This window comes from Garra rufa, chromosome 2, assembly GCF_049309525.1.
Source record: "Garra rufa chromosome 2, GarRuf1.0, whole genome shotgun sequence".
In the NCBI taxonomy this organism is placed as follows: Eukaryota; Metazoa; Chordata; class Actinopteri; order Cypriniformes; family Cyprinidae; genus Garra; species Garra rufa.
This window is the reverse complement of record NC_133362.1, coordinates 34,057,334-34,077,577: the sequence shown is the minus strand read 5'-3', so window position 1 is coordinate 34,077,577 and position 20,244 is coordinate 34,057,334. Positions and strand designations below refer to the sequence as shown.

At 33.0% G+C, this 20,244-nt stretch overlaps 1 protein-coding gene across 2 annotated transcripts; it reads right to left on the bottom strand.

The window, feature by feature from the left end:
• Positions 1–1,612: 1,612 nt before the first annotated feature.
• Positions 1,613–18,461, bottom strand: slc25a16 (solute carrier family 25 member 16). Of its 2 annotated transcripts, none has more exons than XM_073835152.1 (10): positions 18,378–18,461; positions 17,353–17,495; positions 14,789–14,881; positions 14,111–14,244; positions 11,928–11,991; positions 11,724–11,845; positions 11,580–11,646; positions 11,337–11,499; positions 9,898–9,966; positions 1,613–4,144 (listed from the first exon to the last, which is right to left on the bottom strand). In XM_073835152.1, the coding sequence occupies exons 2-10, from the start codon at positions 17,447–17,449 to the stop codon at positions 3,988–3,990; spliced, it is 966 nt and encodes a 321-aa protein (XP_073691253.1). In that variant the 5' UTR covers positions 17,450–17,495; positions 18,378–18,461; the 3' UTR covers positions 1,613–3,987. The 2 variants fall into 2 exon arrangements, with proteins under 2 accessions (XP_073691253.1, XP_073691254.1); XM_073835153.1 differs by lacking the exon at positions 18,378–18,461 and adding an exon at positions 18,034–18,146.
• Positions 18,462–20,244: the final 1,783 nt, after the last annotated feature.

Below are 20,244 nucleotides of genomic sequence, written 5' to 3'. Positions count from 1 at the left end.
CATGTACTGACCCTAAACTTTTGAATGGTAGTATATGGGCCATTCTACAGAACTAGTCCAAAGTCAAAGTTAGAAACATCTTGGAAAAAATTTATTTTACCAAAAAAATTGTTTGTATGCAAACTGTATAATATCCAAAGTAGACATTTCTAGTAATTGTGCAGTTAATTTTCATATTGTATTTTCAGAAGGTTCTGAAATATTTGTCCTCTCCCCAAATTTGTCACTCGAAACACAGTAATAATTTAATAAGAAGGTTTTTATTGGCCTATTAAGATTTTGCTTACATCTACATTGCAAATATATATTTTTGCTATTTAATTACAATTTTTGTCAGAGGTAAATCAAAAACAGTTACATTTTTAACAAGATTTCAAGTGCAATTAATGAGAATTTTTTGGTATTTTGAATAAATGTTTTCTTTGTAAAAGGCAAAAAGTTGATTATACTGATTTCAAAGTCAAGGATTTATTAGTTTGAATATACATTGAACCAAAAACTATCTTAACATTTAGTTGATATTTCAGTACACTTTATTTTTTTCTATGTTTCGGTAGTGACTGCACATTTTCGGTAGCGACGGTAATGTTTTGGTAGCAGTGTTGTCAAGTCTGCAGTTTTCCAGCAATGTTTAGCCCATGAAATCCAAATTTTACCAGGGGAACTCTGCTAAAAAAAACCATGTATTTTTCCCACTTGGAACCCCCTCGAAATGCGACTTGGCTAGTTTTAGGCTAGTTTTGAGAAGCAAAAAAAAGTGTGAAAACCTGGCAACCCTGTTTGGTAGCGACCACATCACATTACAGGATTTTAACTTGCAAACTAAAATACAAAAAAATGACATAACTGTATTAAAACGTTGTTTATTTCCTCCAAATAAAGGATTATGTGTTCCCTTTTGTCACTGATTTGGTAGTGACAATTTTATGTGATAAAACTCCAAAAATAAAGATGTCATACCGAAACGCCACCAAATGTTTCGGTCCTGACAATTTTATACTTTTGAATCTAGTTCAAAGATACTAATCAGCACATGGTTAGCTAGCACAGTTTTGAACAGTTGTTCACATATAAAAACTAAATGTTATGGAATAACTCACAAAAAAGGATGTTTAATTGCAGAAAGATCTTGTTTGGTAGTGACGTTCCTTAAATTACACACAGATTTTTCATACTTTTAAACACATTTACCTCAAAATGACTGGGCCAATCTACTTACAGCTGTTTCCAAACTTTCCAAAGTAGGCTACAGAAGGACAAAAACTGACACTGGCCAGTGAGCTCTACTTTTTAATGCTGGCATGGTGACATGGTAATTCAGACATATATACTATAACCAGTGTTTTGTTTGTAACATATTTTCCAGTCAAATAAGGCGTTATCAAACAACAGTACCTTACAAACATAGGAGGAAATAAATGCAAATGAATTGCTATGTGGGAGGCGTATTATAGTGAATCCATTTCCAAGCAAAAATGAAGGAACTTCAGGGAAATCCCACCGGATGACAAATATGGTAAAAACTATTTCATATTTTACGTATCTGAAAGCAATCAAACCAAACTCCAGCAAAAGACAATAAGCCTTTATGTTTACTCCAAAGATATTTGGATAACATTTACATTTCTTTAATGATCTGAGCATACACGCAAATTAAAAATCACATGTACGGAACAGACATTCTCACTGTTCATTTGTTCAACGCCTGTTAACCATTTCAATCGGACGTTATATTCATTCATTATATAAATATAACACACACAAAAAAGGCGATTTATCCAAAGCAGCAAGATGAACTTTCTCTCAGTTTCTCCTCAAGAATCAGCAAAGATAAGATTAAGACAGACCTCATATTCTAGCGATTCAACTCGATGGTATTTAGTGCAAATAAACTGAAATGTAATGAATTAATCAAGACTTTTACTACTCATACATGTATCCGCTGAGTAATAAAACTGTATCAGTCACTGTTGAATGTACTCATACACACATATACTCAAAAATGTTCTTCTTCATCTCTGGAAACACATGCAGCTAAATGATCAACACGTACATGAACTCAAAAGTCAAATTTACAGAGGTTTAAGAACTCGATTCACTGCAACACTGCCACCACATGACAACAAAAGAAGTTACAACAGAAAAGCGTTTGAAGGAGCTTATTTCCATACAAAAAAACAAAACAAAACAAAAAAAAAGAACAAGGCAATACCTAAATTTTATATATATATTTTAAAAAATAAAATCTAATTTTAATTGTCACCTGGCCTGGTAAACATGTAATAATAGTGTAAAAGTACACTAACAGACAAAGTTGAACAGTTTGAACAGTACGATTTTTATTTATTTGATCCAAAGTACAGAAAAAGCAGTCAACTTTTGAAATGTTTTAACTATCTGTGTTATCTATTTGAATATATTTTAAAATGTAATTTATTCCTGTGATCAAAGCTGAATTTTTAGCGTCACTATTCCAGTCACATGATCTTGCAGAAATCATTCTAACATTCTGATAAAAAAAACATTTATTATTATTGTTATGTTGAAAACAGCTGAGTAGAATTTTTAATCTTTGATGAATAAAAAGTTCCAAATAACAGCATTTATCTGAAATAGAAATCTTTAGTAACATTATAATTGTCTTTATCATCACTTTTGATCAATTTAAATCATCCTTGTTAAATAAAAGTATTCATTTCTATCATTTCTTTCCCAAACAAACAAACAAAAAAAAAAGTGTATAATGTTACAAAAGTTTTTTATTTCAGATAAATGCTGATTTTTGGATCTTTCTGTTCATCAAAGAATCCTGAAAAAAATGTACTCAGCTGTTTGTATTGAGAATGATAAATCGAAAAATGTTTCTTGAACAGCAAATCAGCATATTAGTATGATTTCAGAAGGATCTTGTGACACTGAAGACTGGAGTAATCATGCTGAACGTTTAGCTTTGATCACAGGAATAAATGACATTTTAAAATATATTTAAATAGAAAGCAGTTATTTTAAATAGTAAAAATATTTTCACAATATTACAGCTTTTGCTGTACTTTGGATCAAATAAATGCAGGCTTGGAGAGCCGAAGAGAATCTTACTGTTCAAAACTTTTGACTGCTAGTGTATATTTGACATGCGCTACTCCAATATGAAATTCATAACTGAAGCAAGACAGAATTATTTTTTGACAAATCCTTTGCATATGGAAAGGCAAGTCATTTTTATATTTAAAGAACTATTTTAGTTCCCATCACAAATCAGTGAACAATAATTTAAGGTTCATATACATATCAGCTATGATATGTTTATCACCACACATAAAGGAGACTGTAAATTAACCTGCACTGTAAGGCATCAATCAGACATTAAAGTTGAGCCACAGTAACGTCGGCATGCGAACATGACTGAATACTGCATAGACATTATGTACAGTCTCTTCCATTCACTGTATTTTTAAATTGTAGAGGAACGTCATCTTTATCAGTAAAAGAGACAAATATCAGTCAGTAAGACTTGAGGTGACTCTGATTTGCTGAAATATAAAGCTACATATGAATGAAATTTAACAAAGAATCAACTTCCATTTCTGACATAAAAAAAAATTACGTCATCAGTCATAGTTAAAACTGTTAGACACCTACTCAAACTGTCCACACAGATCAAAGTCTGTGTGAAGAGAGTGAATTATTAAGGCATATTGTTCAAATTGAGACTGGATGGCTTCTTACAACCAAGTTTCAGATGTAGGTTTCCATGGCATTTCCAGTGTCGGTTGTTTCTGATCCACACATAATGGAAAAGCGAGCTTTTGTCTCTGTATCCACAGTGACCGTTGCTGGGCTGTGCAAAGCCACAGGTTTGCCGTTTGTGTGGGTGTTTTGTAAGAACTGGAGTTCAGATGACTGGTTACTGGAATGGCAGGCAGGGCTGCTGTGATGTTGCCAGGGGTTGTTTCAACTCTTTTCTTTAAGGCTTAATCACTGATTTTTCTAGTTTAGGTGCAGAACTTCCTTCATGAACTCGTAAGTGGTGAAGGCAACGGCTTGTGACGGTATACAGCGGATGTAGTTGAGGGACAGGCCACGATACAGTCCTTTCTTAACACCATACTGGGTGTACACATGGTTGAGAGTTTTTGACAGGCTGCTGCTCAAAAAAAAAAAAGAAAAGGTAAAACAATATTAGTGATCACAGAGAAAAGTGCACATACAGAGAAGATCCAATAGATATTCAAGCCAGAAATGATTCATACCCCTGGCAAATTCTGACTTAAATTTACTTTTATTCCACCAGCAAGTTTTTTTTTTATTAGAAATGACACAGACGTCTCCCAGAAGATAACAAGATGATGTACAAGAGGCATCACTGTGGAAAAAAATATTACTCATCTTTTATTTACATTTGAACAAAAAGTGGCATGTCCAAAAGTATTCATACCCTTCTCAATAATCAATAGAAAAGCCTTTATTGGCTATTACAGCAATCAAACGCTTCCTATAATTGCTGACCAGCTTTTTACATGTCTCCACTAGTATTTTTGCCCATTCATTTTTAGCGATGAGCTCCAACTCTTTCAGGTTGGAGGGTCTCCTTGCCATCACCCTGATCTTTAGCTCCCTCCACAGATTCTCAATTGGATTTAAGTCAGGACTCTGGCTGGGCCACTGCAAAACGTTAATTTTTTTTGTCTGCTAACCATTTCTTCACCACTTTTGCTGTGTGTTTTGGGTCGTTGTCATGCTGAAATGTCCACTGGTGCCCAAGGCCAAGTTTCTCTGCAGACTGCCTGATGTTGTTGTTGAGAATTTTGATGTATTGCTCCTTTTTCATGGTGCCGTTTACTGTGATTAGGTTCCCTGGTCCACCGGCTGAAAAACACCCCCAAAACATCAGGTTCCCACCACCATGTTTGACAGTGGGGATGGTGTTCTTAGGGTTGAAGGCTTCTCCTTTTTTACGCCAAATGAAGGCTACATAATTGTGGCCAAACAATTACATTTTTGTTTCATCTCAGAAGTCTTCTTCTTTGTCCAGATAAGTATTTGCAAAGGCCAAGCGGGCTTTTATGTGCCTTATCTGGAGAAGTGGTGCCACTGGAACTTCAAAACATTTAGATATGGTCTTATAGCCCTTCCCTGACTTGTGAGCAGCCACAATGCGCAGCCGCAGGTCCTCAGTGAGCTCCTTTGTCTTAGCCATGACTGTCCACAAAGCAACAGCAGAGAGAGTTTTTCACCTGTTGAGTTGATTAAAACAGCTGTTCTTAATGAATCAGGGTAATTAGGATGCTTTAGAACAGCTTGGACTATTTGGAATGGTATAGAACTTGGGATTTTCCCATAGACTGTGACAGTTTGCAAAGGGTATAAATAATTTTAGACATGCCACTTTTTGTTCAAATGTAATTCAAGCTGAGAATTTTTTTTTTGCCTCTTGTACATCATCTTATTATCATTTGGGAGAAGCCTGTGTCATTTCCGGTCAAAAAAACAAAAACGTTCTGGTTGAATAAAAGTATGAATAATTCGGGCTTGACTGTATATCATTATATATATATATACTTCTTAGTACCAGTGTTAATGTGTGTTAAAAGTTATCTTTATCTTAAATGTCTAAATGGTAGTGTACCTTGGTCTCCACAAACATTAAGCAGCACAACTGATTTCAACATGAAAATGTTTTTAAACGTTTCTTGAGCAGCAAATCAGCAGATTTCTAAAGGATCATGTGACACTGAAGACGTAAGCAACTGCTATTGTAAATTCAGCTTTGCACTGCAGGAATAAATTATGTTTTAATATTTATTTAAAAAATCATTTTAAATTGTAATAATTTTTTACTATATTTTGATCAAATAAATGCAGCCTTGGTGAGAATAAAAGACTTCTTTCAAAAAATATGAATTACTCCAACTTTTGACATGTAGTGTGTGTGGTAGGGTTGTCACGATACCATAAAAATAACTTACGATACTAAAGCAGCTGAAGTATCACGATACCAAGTAGTATCACGATACCATGCAGTATTCTGTTAATTTAAAATTCAATTCTACAAAATAAAATAAAAATTCTTAAATAAAAAGATGTACATGAAAACAGGCAAGATTTTTCTCTGAATACTTCATTAATGTGAATGAATGACTGGCTATTGTTATCCATAAAATCATGTAAACAAAACTCATCTTAGCACTGCACAGAAGCTTCATGGAGTGACATTTAGATGTGGTATTTATACATTTAGACTGTACTTATAATTGAATAAATAATGTTATAAGATTAATATTGTAAATAAAAAACTGAATATAGAAATATGTTGGAAAAGAATGGAACAAACTTAAAACCGCCAGCAGGTGGCAGCAATGTTCATGATTGAATCACTGAGTCGTTCAAACGATTCTTTCAAAACGGCTGAATCATTCAGGAGTGAATCAAATGACTCGTTTTTATGAATGGCTTAGTGAATCAGTGATTCGCCCAAACCAACGCCATTTCAGATTCGAACACAGAAACGAAACTAAAACATCTTGCTCGTGTCTTATTGCTGAACTGTCACGAGCATTTTTGCTGCCATATCTTAAAAATTCCAAGTAAGCAGGTTGTATATTAAAACGTATTCATTTATAATGTTAAAAAAATACATATATAATATATAATGATTGATAAGAACCAAGTGCAAAACCACTATGTTAATGAATGGAATTGCATTCGTGATCGCAAAGATGCTTCCAGAAACGAATTATTACACTTATTCTAAAAGTGGGCAAATGAATAAAAATACGACAATTCTTTCTAGTAAAATATTTTGATGTTTAATAAGTGATTCTTGAGCTGCTATTTTTTTAAAAACATTAGACGGTCTGAATCACACCCTCTCTTCTGAAACTGCAGCGTGAACAACGACGTGCGCGTGCAGCTGCTCATTTCAAACTGAACTGAAGCGTCGGGATCGGGAAACACTGAATAGCACATAAAGCGTATACACAGCCTATACTACACAACGCACAGCAGAAAGACATTTTGGCAATCAACTTGTAATGTTTCTGCTGGCGTGCATCAACGTTTTAAACAGTGTTCAACATATCTTCAACATATCTCACGGTACTATTGTGGACGATATACTACCGTTTCAAAAATGCAATGGCACCGCCGGTATTTGTAAGCTCGATGTTACCGTAGTAACGGTATACCGTGCAACCCTATTGTGTGGATATACAGATGAGGTCAAAAGTTTACATACAAATTGAAGAATCTACAAAAAGTTTATTAGTTTACCAAAATAAGTAGGATCATACAAAATGCATGTTATTGTTTATTTAGTACTGACCTGAATAAGATATTTCACTTAAAAGACATTAACAAATAGTCCACAAGATCATTACAGAAGGTTCAAACGCTCACTGATGCTTCAGAAGGAAAATCGATGCATTAAGCCTTCTTTAATAGTTGCATATGAGTCCCTCAGTTTTCCTCAGTGTAAAAAGATGGATCTCAAAATCATACAGTCATTGATAAAAAGGGTTGAAATACACACACACAAAAAAGAAAAAACAAAGAATTTGAGGGGCCTAAAGAACAACAGCGGGCAGTTAAAAAAAGTAAAAAAAAACAACAAACAAACAAAAAAAAAACATGCATTTTGTATGATCCCTCTTATTTTGGTAAAATAATGAACATTTTGCAGATTCTGCAAGGTGTATGTAAACTTTTGACTGTATGTATGTATTTATGTATATCAATTGTCAGTTCTAGTGTTGTCAAAAGTCCCGGTACTTCGGTACCTTGGTACTAAAAAATTTAAATGTTACGGTTCCAGGTTGTCTTTAGTACCGGTGGTACCGACTATCCGGTCGACCCGGTTCTTGACGCGCTATCTAAAAGGTGCGCACTGCGCAGTTGCGCTCTCGTCGGCGCTGCTGCTGATGCGGTCGCTCTGAATCCACTTGTTGACAAGGAAGAGCCAGGCATGCTCCAAACATTTTCGATTTTCGGCTGAAGAAGGCGAACATCATAGATCGTCTAGGTTCTCTCAAAAGAAGGAAACGCATCAAACTGAACAAAACACAGTGAAGGCTGACTGCAGGATCAAATTAAAGAGTTCAAGTACGGTATGTTTCAATTTAATTTCATATTTAGAGCTTCTGTTAAGAACATTATTGCATATTTTAATTTGAATGTCGGATTGTAATGTAGTTAATCATTAGCATAAGCGGCTAACGCTAATATGCTGGGCCTTAGAATGATTTTGAGCTATTTAACGCTCCCATAATTTCTATTAGGGTAAAAGATAAAAGAAAGACATGATATATGTACTATTTATACACACAAATGACCTGTTTATCCAAAATATGTGTGTTAAAGAATGTACAAATGTATCATTAACAACGTTCATGTCCTTAATATCAGTCTGTCAGAAAACGTTCTTATTCTTGGCTGGATAACTCTAGCAGGTTTATAAAGCTTTTTTTTTTTTTTCATTAAATATGAACGCAGTTTGGATTAAATAAAAGTACAGTCAAATAAAACACGTTTGATCTCCAGTTTAGTTTTGTCATACTTTACGATAAGATCAAATTCATGCATTATCTAAAACTTAAGTGAACAATATATTTTTACAACATTAATTTAAAATGTTATTCAATACAAACACATGATCATTCATGTTTGTTCATGTTTAACAGTTTAACATGATTTTATGGATTAGTAAATGTTGAAATGAGCCTAACCTTAAAGGAGAACTCCGGTGTGATTTTGACCTAAAGTGTATTGAATCATGATACCGAGTGTGAACGTACCTTGCATATCTCATCTCGGTTTGTGTCCTGCTGTCCGAAATCTGGGGTCAGTTAGCCGATGCTAACAACAGGTTGTCAATGAGAGTCAACAGGGCATCGGAATAGCCATGTAAATAAATCACTGTTTTACGCCATTTACGAGGCACAAAGTAGCTCCACTATTCCGATGCCCTGTTGACTCTCATTGACAACCTGTTGTTAGCATCGGCTAACTGACCCCAGATTTCGGACAGCAGGACACAAACCGAGATGAGATATGCAAGGTACGTTCACACTCGGTATCATGATTCAATACACTTTAGGTCAATATCACACCGGACTTCTCCTTTAAGAAGAATAATTGCCATATAACTACTGTTTTTTTGTAAGGTCATGTTGTCTAACAAATGAAATCGTATTGTAAAGAGTTTTCAATACTGCAGTTTCTATCTGTGATAGACAGTTAACTTAATATATGTAATCTTATCTACATTTATTATAAAAGCTGAGGTTTGTTATTTAATGAAAATTAATATTTTTGCTGGTGTCAATGATCTAATGTTGCATCTGGTCAGACTTAGCCCACTGCTTTACTTAAATGTATTATATTTTCTTTTTACAGCTGCAGACTGAGGAAGATCATGAAACACCCCAGCAAACTCTAAAACAGACAACAGTACAGATGTTTTTAGAAGCAGCACAAACAAACTTTTGGATGAAGCTTGTGTACATTTTTTGAATGAATTTTGAATAATTATTCAAATGTTTACAATCCTTGAAATACTTTTATTACTTGGAAAAACCTGAAACTAAATTTAGATAAGTATAACGAATGACATTGGTTTTTGCACATTTTATTTTTCTTTAACTTTATTAATAAAAAATTGTGTGTTGTTCAATTAATGTTATTGTGTTTTACTTTGGTACCGAGAACCGTGGATTTTCACTGGTATTGGTACCGAATACTGACATTTTGGTACCGTGACAACACTAGTCAGTTCTCTGCCATAATATAAAAATAATTATTAGTTAGACCTAATTACAAAGCAATACCTCTCTTATAATTCACGCCAGTGTAAATCATTACGGGAACAAAGACTTGAAATCATCCAAATTATATGATACTCACCAACATTTGTCAAAATCAGGTAGTGATGTACCTAACTGCATTCTCCTCCGGGCAACATCTAGTGGATATCTGTGCAGAAATATTAGAAAGAATGTTTTATAGAGAATATAGAATGTATGCACAGTTACGCAAATGCACAAACACAGTGGAGATCAAAATTAGAGAACAATCTATAAATACATCTTCATCACTTAAAATGTGAAGGAAAATTAGCTGAAGGTATACCACTGTAAGCAAACAGTAACCAGTGTTACACAAAAGAAGATTACAAATAAAATTTCGCAAAGTTACAGCTGTCAGAAATTAGTAGGAAGTTTGGAGGCCCTTGCTTTGAATGACTTCAGCACATCTGCGGCCGCTTCGCTGGTGTGATCTTGCACTTTTTTCCACTCTGATGGGTTTCTTAACAATAACATTGTTGCCAAGGATTTTCGATCAGGTTTTAGGACATCAGCCTGGCCATTTCAGTATTTCAATGTTCTTAGCTTCAAGGAACTGTTTTTAGACAGGAGCATTGTTTTAAATGAAATTGCAGGCTGATTGGGAAATGCTTGCAGGGAAGTTGCTGCAAGTTGCTGAAGGAGGTTCTGCATTTGCATTCATTCTGACATGTAGCTGTACAAGAGGCTGCACAAAACATCCCCCAAACCATGACACTTCCTCCTTCACCTGTCACTGACTTCTTTACACACTTGGGTTTCAGTCTTTCTTCAGTTTGATGTTGAACAAAATGTTTCCCATCAGACCCAAATAAATTAAACTTGCTCTTATTACAGAAGTGTACTTTGGACCAGTTCTCCTCTCTCCACACAACATACTCCTTGCTAAGGTGAACTTAGCCTTTTTTTTGGCACTGAAATGAACCAGTTCCCCATTGAGAGTCTCTGCATTATTCTGTCATTTTCTGCATTTGTCTTATGTGGATGACCAGCCTTTTTGGAGGACTTGAGTGAATTAGTGTCATTGCAATATTTAAACCTGCAATATTTCAGAAATCACAGATTTGGAACGACCAACTTCTTTTTCAACAGCTGAAAGTGTTATCCCTTTGACCTTCATCTGGACAACTTCCTGACAGCCCGCCATCTTGCAATCTCAGTGAAAATTGGAGGAATGCTGCCAGTTAAACATGGTTTGTCATATAATTAAGGAAATTAGCACCATATGCCAGATACACACCAATAATTTGAAGGTATCTGCAAGAGTTCTCATTTAAGTTTTTTATACTGTGCTTCAGAATACAAATAATTTATGAAATATGCTTAAAAACTTGCCCTACTCCTGTTAGAATAACTTCAAATACGACTAAGCGGTAACCTTGAAATTTAGGATATTATAGGTTGTTCTCTAAACTTGATATGTGACATACTTTTTTCTAAATGACGGTTGTAAAAGAGAAAACTATAAATAAGGTATTAAAAAAAATAAAGTAACCATACGATATAGTTTGAGCAATTGCTCCAGCAACTCCGCCACACATCAGATTGACGTGGGTCTTCAGCACTAGAACATCAGGATTGTCAAGAGACGGCTTGCCTAGGTGCTCTGGAAAGTGAGTGAGTCCCAGAGTCTTCAATGTACCGAATGTGAAAAAAGAAAAGCCTGGAACATAGAGAAAACAGTGACATAAAGCAAACTAAAGTAAAAGTGTATGATCTACATAAAATAAATAAGAAAATAACCTGCGTATGGAGCCATGCCAATGATTGTGGGGGTCAGACCACGGTAGAATCCAGAGACTCCTCCTTCCTTCAAAGATAAAACATTGTCATGCAAAAGGGAAGCACAGAAAGGTTTTCAATTAAACTTCTTTCTGGTATTCATACCTTAAGGTAAATAGTCTGAAAGGCATTTCGTATGCCAGTGTAGCGATGCTCTCCTGTCACTTGAAATGCCAAGCGGGCTCGGATAACATCGAGTGGATAGGTGCAAATAACTGCAGTAATCCCTGCAGAAAGAATATAAAGCCATAACACTTATCATGATGTTACAATGTTCTTGGAAAAGAGTCATGGAAAACAAACACAAACCTGCCATAGATCCTGCCATGAGCCGATGAATATGCCCAGATATTCCAAGTCGTGTGTTAAGGAACTGAAAGTACATCAGAAACAGCTTACTGCAAGCATTACATAACCTAAACAGAGTGTACATTTGGCATTAGTGCAAAACTGTGTACTAACATCAAAGTTATGGAAGCAGTCATTTCAAATACAGTTGAGGTCAAACGTTTACATTCACCTTGCAGAATCTGCAAAATGCTAATTATTTTACCAAAATAAGAGGGATCATACAAAATGCATGTTATTTTTTTATTTAGTACTGACCTGAATAAGATATTTCATATTAAAGATGTTTACATGTAGTCCACAAGAGAAAATAATAGTTGAATTTATAAAAATGACCCTGTTCGAAAGTTTACATACACTTGAATAATCCACAGCTGTGTTTTTGTTTAGTGAGGGTCGTTTCTTGTTCGTCTTTTTTTAGCATTTTTGTGTATTTGAACTCTTTCCAACAATGATTGTATGATTTTGAGATCCATCTTTTCACACTGAGGACAACTGAGGGACTCACATGCAACTATTACAGAAGGTTCAAACGCTCACTGATGCTTCAGAAGGAAACACAATGAATTAAGAGCTTGGGGTGAAAACTTTTTGAATTTGAAGATCAGGGTAAATTTAATTTATTTTGTTCTCTGGGAAACATGTTAGTATCTTCTGTAGCTTCCAAAGAGTAGTACTAAAAATATATATATTTAGGCCAGTGTTGTTTTCGTCAACGATGACGATGACGAAATCATTTCGTTGACGCCGCTTTTTTTCATGACGATAATGAGACGATGACGAGATAAAAATGGCTCGTTGATGACTAAAACATGACGAGACGTGTGTGAGTTTTCGTTGATGAGACGAGAATAGACAAAAATGTTAGTGGGTGGTCCATCAGACGTTTAAAATGCATGACATTTCTGCTTATTGTGCATGCCAATTAAAACTTAAAAAGTATCTGACGCTATGGCAAGCCGTTTAGCATTAAATACTCTTTGCTATACTGGTATGGCAAGCCGTTTTAGCATTCCATCCTTGTTTGTCTTTTATGTTCTAAAACATTCCTTCATTATTGTAATTATTGGTGAAAATAGTCGATCCGGAAGCTCACATTGTGTTGAACTATAGATCTGCTATTTTCAGAACTTATAAGTGACACTACCCAACAGCAAAATACTTACTGACCTACATTAATTTGTTAAAAGACTACTTTTTCCCCTTTTTTTGACTAAAACTAGACTAAAACCTTTTTGACTTTTCGTCGACTAAAATTGGACTAAAACTATCACATATAGACGTGACTAAAATTTGACTAAAACTAAGAAGCATTTTAGTCCAAAAGACTAAGACTAAATCTAAGATGGTTGTCAAAAACAGCACTGATTTAGGCAAAATAAGAAAAATGTAAACATCTTCATTCTGTTCAAAAGTTTACAGCTCTTAATGCATCGTTTTTCCTTCTGGAGCATCAGTGAGTGTTTGAACCTTCTGTAATAGCTGTATATGAGTCCCTCAGTTGTCCTCAGTGTAAAAAGATGGATCTCAAAATCAGACAGTCATTGTTGGAAAGTATTCAAACACACAAAAATGCTGAAAGAACAGCGGGCAGTTTAACTGTTCAGGACTTATGAACAGTTATCACTAAACAAAAAAAATCATTCAGGTAACAACACAGTATTAAAAATCAAGTGTAAGTAAATGTTTGAACAGTCATTTTTTATAAATTCAACTATTATTTTCTCTTGTGTGCTATATGTCAATGTAATTTATGTGAAATATCTTACTCAGGTCAGCACTAAATACAAAATAACATGCATTTTTTATGATCCCTTTTATTTTGGTAAAATGATAAACATTTTGCAGATTCTCTCAACCTCAACTGTATCATCAGATAAACTTTAACTACATTAACTTCTTAAATCTTTGAATCAGACTAGTGCTTTACTTGAGAGGACCGTTTAGGAGATTGTGTTTGATTATTGTCTATTTTTATGCTTGCTTTTGCAATAATGTGACAAAAACCCAGAAGTAGTAGTACTAGAATAGCTATGGTATTTTGAACAACTGAACTGTCACTCTGCTAAAAATACAGTTACTGTATGTTAATAACGTCACTATGTTGAGTTTGTCATTCATAATGACTATGAGACAAAAGTAACCTTTTTGTAGTTATCAAAAGCCATAAACTGGATAGCTCCATATGGGAAAATCCTGATCATCATAGCTCCATTTCCTTTGTATAATCCAAGATAACCCTCTTTTTTTGGCACAGCCTTAAGTGTGGCAAACACTCCTGAAAAAAAAAACAAAAAACAAGATAACATCACATTCAACCGTTTAGTGTATTCTAATGCATAGTTCTTTTGATAATCAAAAATATCTGTCCATCAGAAACATTTTGGGCCCCATTTATAAAACAGATTTGAAGCTTAAATCCACGCCAACGCTCATATTAGTGAAAACTGCCTTTGATGTGAAAAAGTGTACTTTTCCTTTTTCTTGTCGGGGTACGGCAGGTTTTTGGAAATGTAAGCTGTTCTTGCAGCTCTCTGTTCTAAACTAAAGGATTTGGATGATGACTGGTGATCTTTGATATGTTAATGACATTAATTAGGTTGTTTACAAGGCAGAGAGCTGAAATCATTGTGTTTCATGCAAGTTTAAGATCATTTGTGATTCATAAATTTCACATCTGAAAGAGAGGCATACGTGCGTTTTCTGCACATACATTCATTCTGTGAATCACATGTATGCATATTTGAGAGATGATCGTAAGATCACATTTAGGATGGTTTCGGTGCAATTTTTATAAATAAGGCCCCTAGAGTTTAACTTACCAAGGTGTTTGTAATGAGGATTTTGAGCTTGCAGTAAAATTTTCACTCTATCCAGAGGCGCTATGGTGGACTTGGCACAGCATCCTGCAACACCTAAATATAAAAATGAAATATGCTCATTATAAAACACTTACCAGAAAAGATTAGATAGATGTTTTATTTGTCTACCTCATGTGACCATTAAATGAACAGTTCAGCCAAAAATAAACATTTGCTGAACATTTCCTCACCCTAAAGCCATCTAAGATGTAGATTTGTAGTTTCTTCATTATAACATATTTAAAGAAATTGGTGTTGTTTTACTTTTTTATACTCTTTATTCTTCATTCATGTTTTCATTTATATAATTTATATAAATAAATTTACATTTTATTATTCCATTTAATCATAAAATCATTTATAATAATCATTTATATACCTATTTCATTGATTCTTTAATTGATTAGTCATTTATATTATATTATACTATACTATGTTTTATTATATTATAGTTGTATTTTATATATATATATATATATATATATATATATATATATATATATATATATATATATATATATTTGAGTGTTGGTTTCAAGGGCTGTTTGTTTTTATGAATAAGAGATATAAGGGAATGTGTTTGGAAACTCATGGTTTATGGGATGTTGTTGTATTTGTGTTCTTTAAACAAAGTCTGAGCATTAAAACATATGAAGCTAAGACTATTCAATAAACTCTGTTCCTTTTAACCACCATCACTTCATGCTTCTGCTCTTCACTTTCACTGGCTTTTCCCTCAGTCAACTTCTCAGCTGATAGAAGACTGTTAATAGTCTTTTGGGTATTTCGGGTACCAGACAAGAACTCCTGTTAACAGGTTTTGGGTATTAAAGACTACTTCTGACAAGTTGTTCTGTTTCCGGACAAACTGATATTTTCTGACGAGATCTGGTGTCTGGGGCTGAATCTAAATTGTCTTGGCATGGGGACTCGATCTAACACAATACTTGCTCACCATTGGATCCTCTGCAGTGACTGTGTGCCGTCTGAATGAGAGTCTAAACAGCTGATAAAAACATCTCAATAATCTACAAAAAATTCAAATGACTCCAGTCCATCAATGAATGTCTTAAGCGAAAAACTGTGTGTTTGTAATAAACAAATCTATCATTAGGCTGTATTAAACCATTGCTTCTAGCTAAAATATTAGATACAGTGCCTTGCGAAATTATTCATACCCCTTCATTTTTTGTTATGTTGCTGCCTTATATTAAACTACTTTAAATAACTTTTTTCCCCCACATCAATCTACACTCCCTACTTCATAATGGCAAAGCAAAAAATAGTTTTTTTAACATTGTGCAAATTTATTAAAAATAAAAAAAACTGAAAAGATCCAGTTGCATAAGTATTCATACCCTTTTCTGGGACACTCGAAATTTAGCTCAGGAGCATTCATATTGCTTCTAGATGTTACTACACTTCGAGTGGAGTTAAACTGTGGCAAATTCATTTGAATGAGTATGATTTAGAAAGGCACACACCTCTCAGAAAAGGTCTCACAGCTGAAAATGCATATCAGACCAAAAACCAAGTCCTGAGGTCAAGATAACTGCCTGTAGAGCTCAGTGATAGACTTATGTTAAGGCAATGATCTAGGGAAGAGTTCAGAAAAAAATCTGCTGCATTGGAGGCTCACAGAAGCATGTAGCCTCCATTATCCATAATGGAAGACGATTGGAACAACTAGGACTCTAGAAAATGTCTGCCAGCCCCCATCCAAGCTGACAGAGCCTGAGAGGTGAAAAGGTGAGGCAAAGAATGGCAGATAACTGCCAAATGCAGATGTGCAAAGCTTGTCACATCATACCCAAAAAGACTTGAGGCTGTAAAGGTTAAGGGTGTGAATACTTATGCAATGTACTTATTTCAGTGCTTTATTTTTAATAAATTTGTAAAATCTAATAATCTGGTTTTTGCTTTGTCATTATTATGGTGTATGGAGTGTAAATTGATGTGTTGAAAAACTAATTTAAAGCAGTTTAACATAATGCTGCAACAAAACGTGAAAAAAAATGAAGGGGTATGAATACTTTTGCAAGGCACTGTATATGCGAAATACCGCTTTCTTCAGTCCTCTCATCTGAAGAGAAAAATATGCACAGATCAAGCACTGTTTACAAGCGAAAATGGTTTTAAAACAAATTTGTTGGAGGATTTTGATGTGAGAAGACAACAGGGCATGAATTTTTTCACTAAATTACCGGTAAGTGTTATTATGGATTCATATTTTGGCCAGAAGTGATGGTTTAAAATGAAAAGCCTTTAAATGTATGACAGATTTGATTCTTAAAAACACAGCTTTTCACTGCACGAGACATTAATTGATGGACTGGAGTCATGTGGATTACTTGTGATGTTTTTATCAGCTCTTTGGACTCTCATTCGGATGGCACCCATTCACTGCATTGGATCAATTGGTGAGCAAGTCACGTAATGCTAAATTTCTCCAAATCTTCAGCTGATAAAAAAAGTTTAGGAATCCCTGGATTCCCAACACAAACATTTTGTGATTAAAACTTCACCTCCAGCTGCGAAAGATCGTAACCAGTAGTGGAAGTCTTTCTGGACAGGAGCTGGGATCTGAGCCCGAGACCCTGAGGACACAGCTTCTGTCGTCATGATGGCTGCTATCAGGACTGCAGCACATTGATGTCTTCAGCACACTCTGGAATGTAGTAAACAAACATGCGTATTGGTATTATTATGCCTCAACTATAGGTTGGACTATGCACACAGGAAAGTCATTTCAGTCATAAACAGATAGACAGCGTTGTAAATGTATTACTTTTTAACAGATTTAGTTGTCTAAACTACAAAGACAAACCAAATTATGTACAACATTGAGTGTAATTCTGTATTAATGCTTATATAAAGACAAATTAATAGGTAATTCATACAAACAAGTTATTCTGGCTCCTAAATGATTTTAAAAATGACTGCTGCACCATGGTATCACATGTCAATACCACATAAGCTTAATATAACGTTTTACATTATAGAATTGAATGATCACTATACTCACGTAACTTACGTCAATAACCACGGTAATGACAGAGGAAAACTTTTGCTACTTTATTTTTAGTGCGTAAATATCTGGTCTGCTTTTCGCAACTGGCTAAATTAGATAAAATTGCCTATGTGCGTAAGCCTTTATAACTCGAAAGGTTGTTGAATGCACAATAGCCATGTTCGCAGACTGTTACCTTGGTTACTGTTGTTTATTCCGTGCGTCAACCAGCCATATTACACCAGAGATAGTGACTCCTCATGCCATTTACACTCAACTATTTGCACCATTCAAAAACAGACGTTTTCAGGAGCTCTGACCCGAATTCTTAGAAACCGCTAAAATAGATCCTGGCTAAAATCAAGGTCACTGGTTGCACAACTGTGTATGGACCTGCGTGATACTGAAGCTGTCAGCTCTTCCTGTTATAAACACTGCGTCTGAACTGCGTGAACACTAATGCGTCAACGACGACACCACTATTCGCTCTACATTACATGCATATGTGTTTAGTTCTTTGTATTTAAACGATGTACTTACATAAAACACACTTCAAGGCATAGTGAGATTTTCACGTGTTTGTCGGCAGTTACGTCCATATCGTGTCCTTCACTGATTTGTTTCCTGTCGCAGAATTACTACGTAATTGCGTGTACACGCACCACGCCACAGCATTCAACGTTCATCTGATTCTACATTAAATTGATATTGTTCAGTAATAATAATAATAATAATAATAATAATAATAATAATAATAATAATAATAATCGTTCATCAACATTACATTCCTATAAGATTTAGTATGATAAAATATATCAAATGATTTTTGGGAATACTGTGTATTGTGAGTTTTTTTATTTATTGAGGAGTTATTGTCTATATATGAAAATACAATAATAATAATAATAATACATGTAAATGTAAATTTTATTATTAATATATTTATCAATAATAATATAATATAATAGTAGTAGTAATAATAATAACAATAATGATCATTTTAAACGTTTTATATTTTTTCTATACATCACACTTTTGAGGAAATGTTGTCTGTATATAAGATAAGTAAATATTATTATTATTATTGTATAATATAATAATAATGTTTCTTGTTATTATAATTATAATTTTTACAATTAATATTAGTATTAATAATACAAATATATTTATAATATACTAATAGAAGTAATAATAACAATAATGATCATTTTAAATATGTTTTTTTCTATTCAGCTGACTTTTTTGAGGAATTGTCTGTATATTAAAATAGCGTAATAAAATATCAACAAAAACAATAATAATGTTTACAATAATAATGATAAGTATTATTGTATAATATAAAAATAATGTATTACTTGTTGTTATAATTATTACAATTAATATTATTATTAATAATTAAAATATATTTATAGTAACAATGATAATTTTAAATGTTAATTTTTTTTCTTTCAGCTGACTTTTGAGGAATTGTCTGCATAATAATAATAATAATTATTATTATTATTGTATAATATAATAGTGTTTATTATTATTATTATTATTAATAGAATTGTTTATAATAATATAATATAATATAATAATAGTAGTAATAATAACAATGATAATACATTTAAATATTATGTTTTTTTCTATTCAGCTGACTTTTTTGAGGAATTGTCTGCATATTAAAATTGTGTAATAAGATATCAACAATAACATTAATAATAATGTTTATAATAATAATTATTATTGTCTAATATAATAATAATGTTTATTATTATTAATACACTTATAATTATTATAATTAATATCATCAATAATATTAGAAATATATTTATATTTAGAATAATATAATATAATATAATAATATAATATAATAGTAGTAATAATAACAATAATAATGATAAATTGAATTTTAAAAGTTACAAGTTCTATTCATCTGACTTTTTGAGGACTTGTCTGTATAATAAAATCGTCTAATAAGATATCAATAACAACAGTAATTATAATGTTTATTATAATAATAATAATTATTATTATTGTCTAATATAATAATAATGTTTATTATTATTAATACACCTATAATTTTTATAATTAATATCATTAATAATAATAGAAATATACTTATATTTAGAATGATATCATATAATAGTAATAATAACAATAATAATGATAATTTGAATTTTAAAAGTTACAACTTCTATTTATCTGACAATTTGAGGACAGTCAGTATAATAAAATTGCGTAATAAGATATCAACAACAACAATTATAATGTTTATAATAATAATAATAATTTTCTAATATAATAATAATGTTTATTATTATTAATACACTTATAATTATTATAATTAATATCATTAATAATAATAGAAATATATTTATATTTAGAATAATATAATATAATAATAATAGAAATATACTTATAT

Coding starts and splice junctions, on each gene's coding strand:
- slc25a16 (XM_073835152.1), bottom strand. CDS start 17,449: ATGACGACAGAAGCTGTGTCCTCAGGGTCTCGGGCTCAGATCCCAGCT. Junction 11,992..14,110: donor CTTTTGATAACTACAAAAAG/GTTACTTTTGTC, acceptor ATGTACTTTCAG/TTCCTTAACACACGACTTGG. Junction 11,500..11,579: donor TGGCATGGCTCCATACGCAG/GTTATTTTCTTA, acceptor TCTATGTTCCAG/GCTTTTCTTTTTTCACATTC.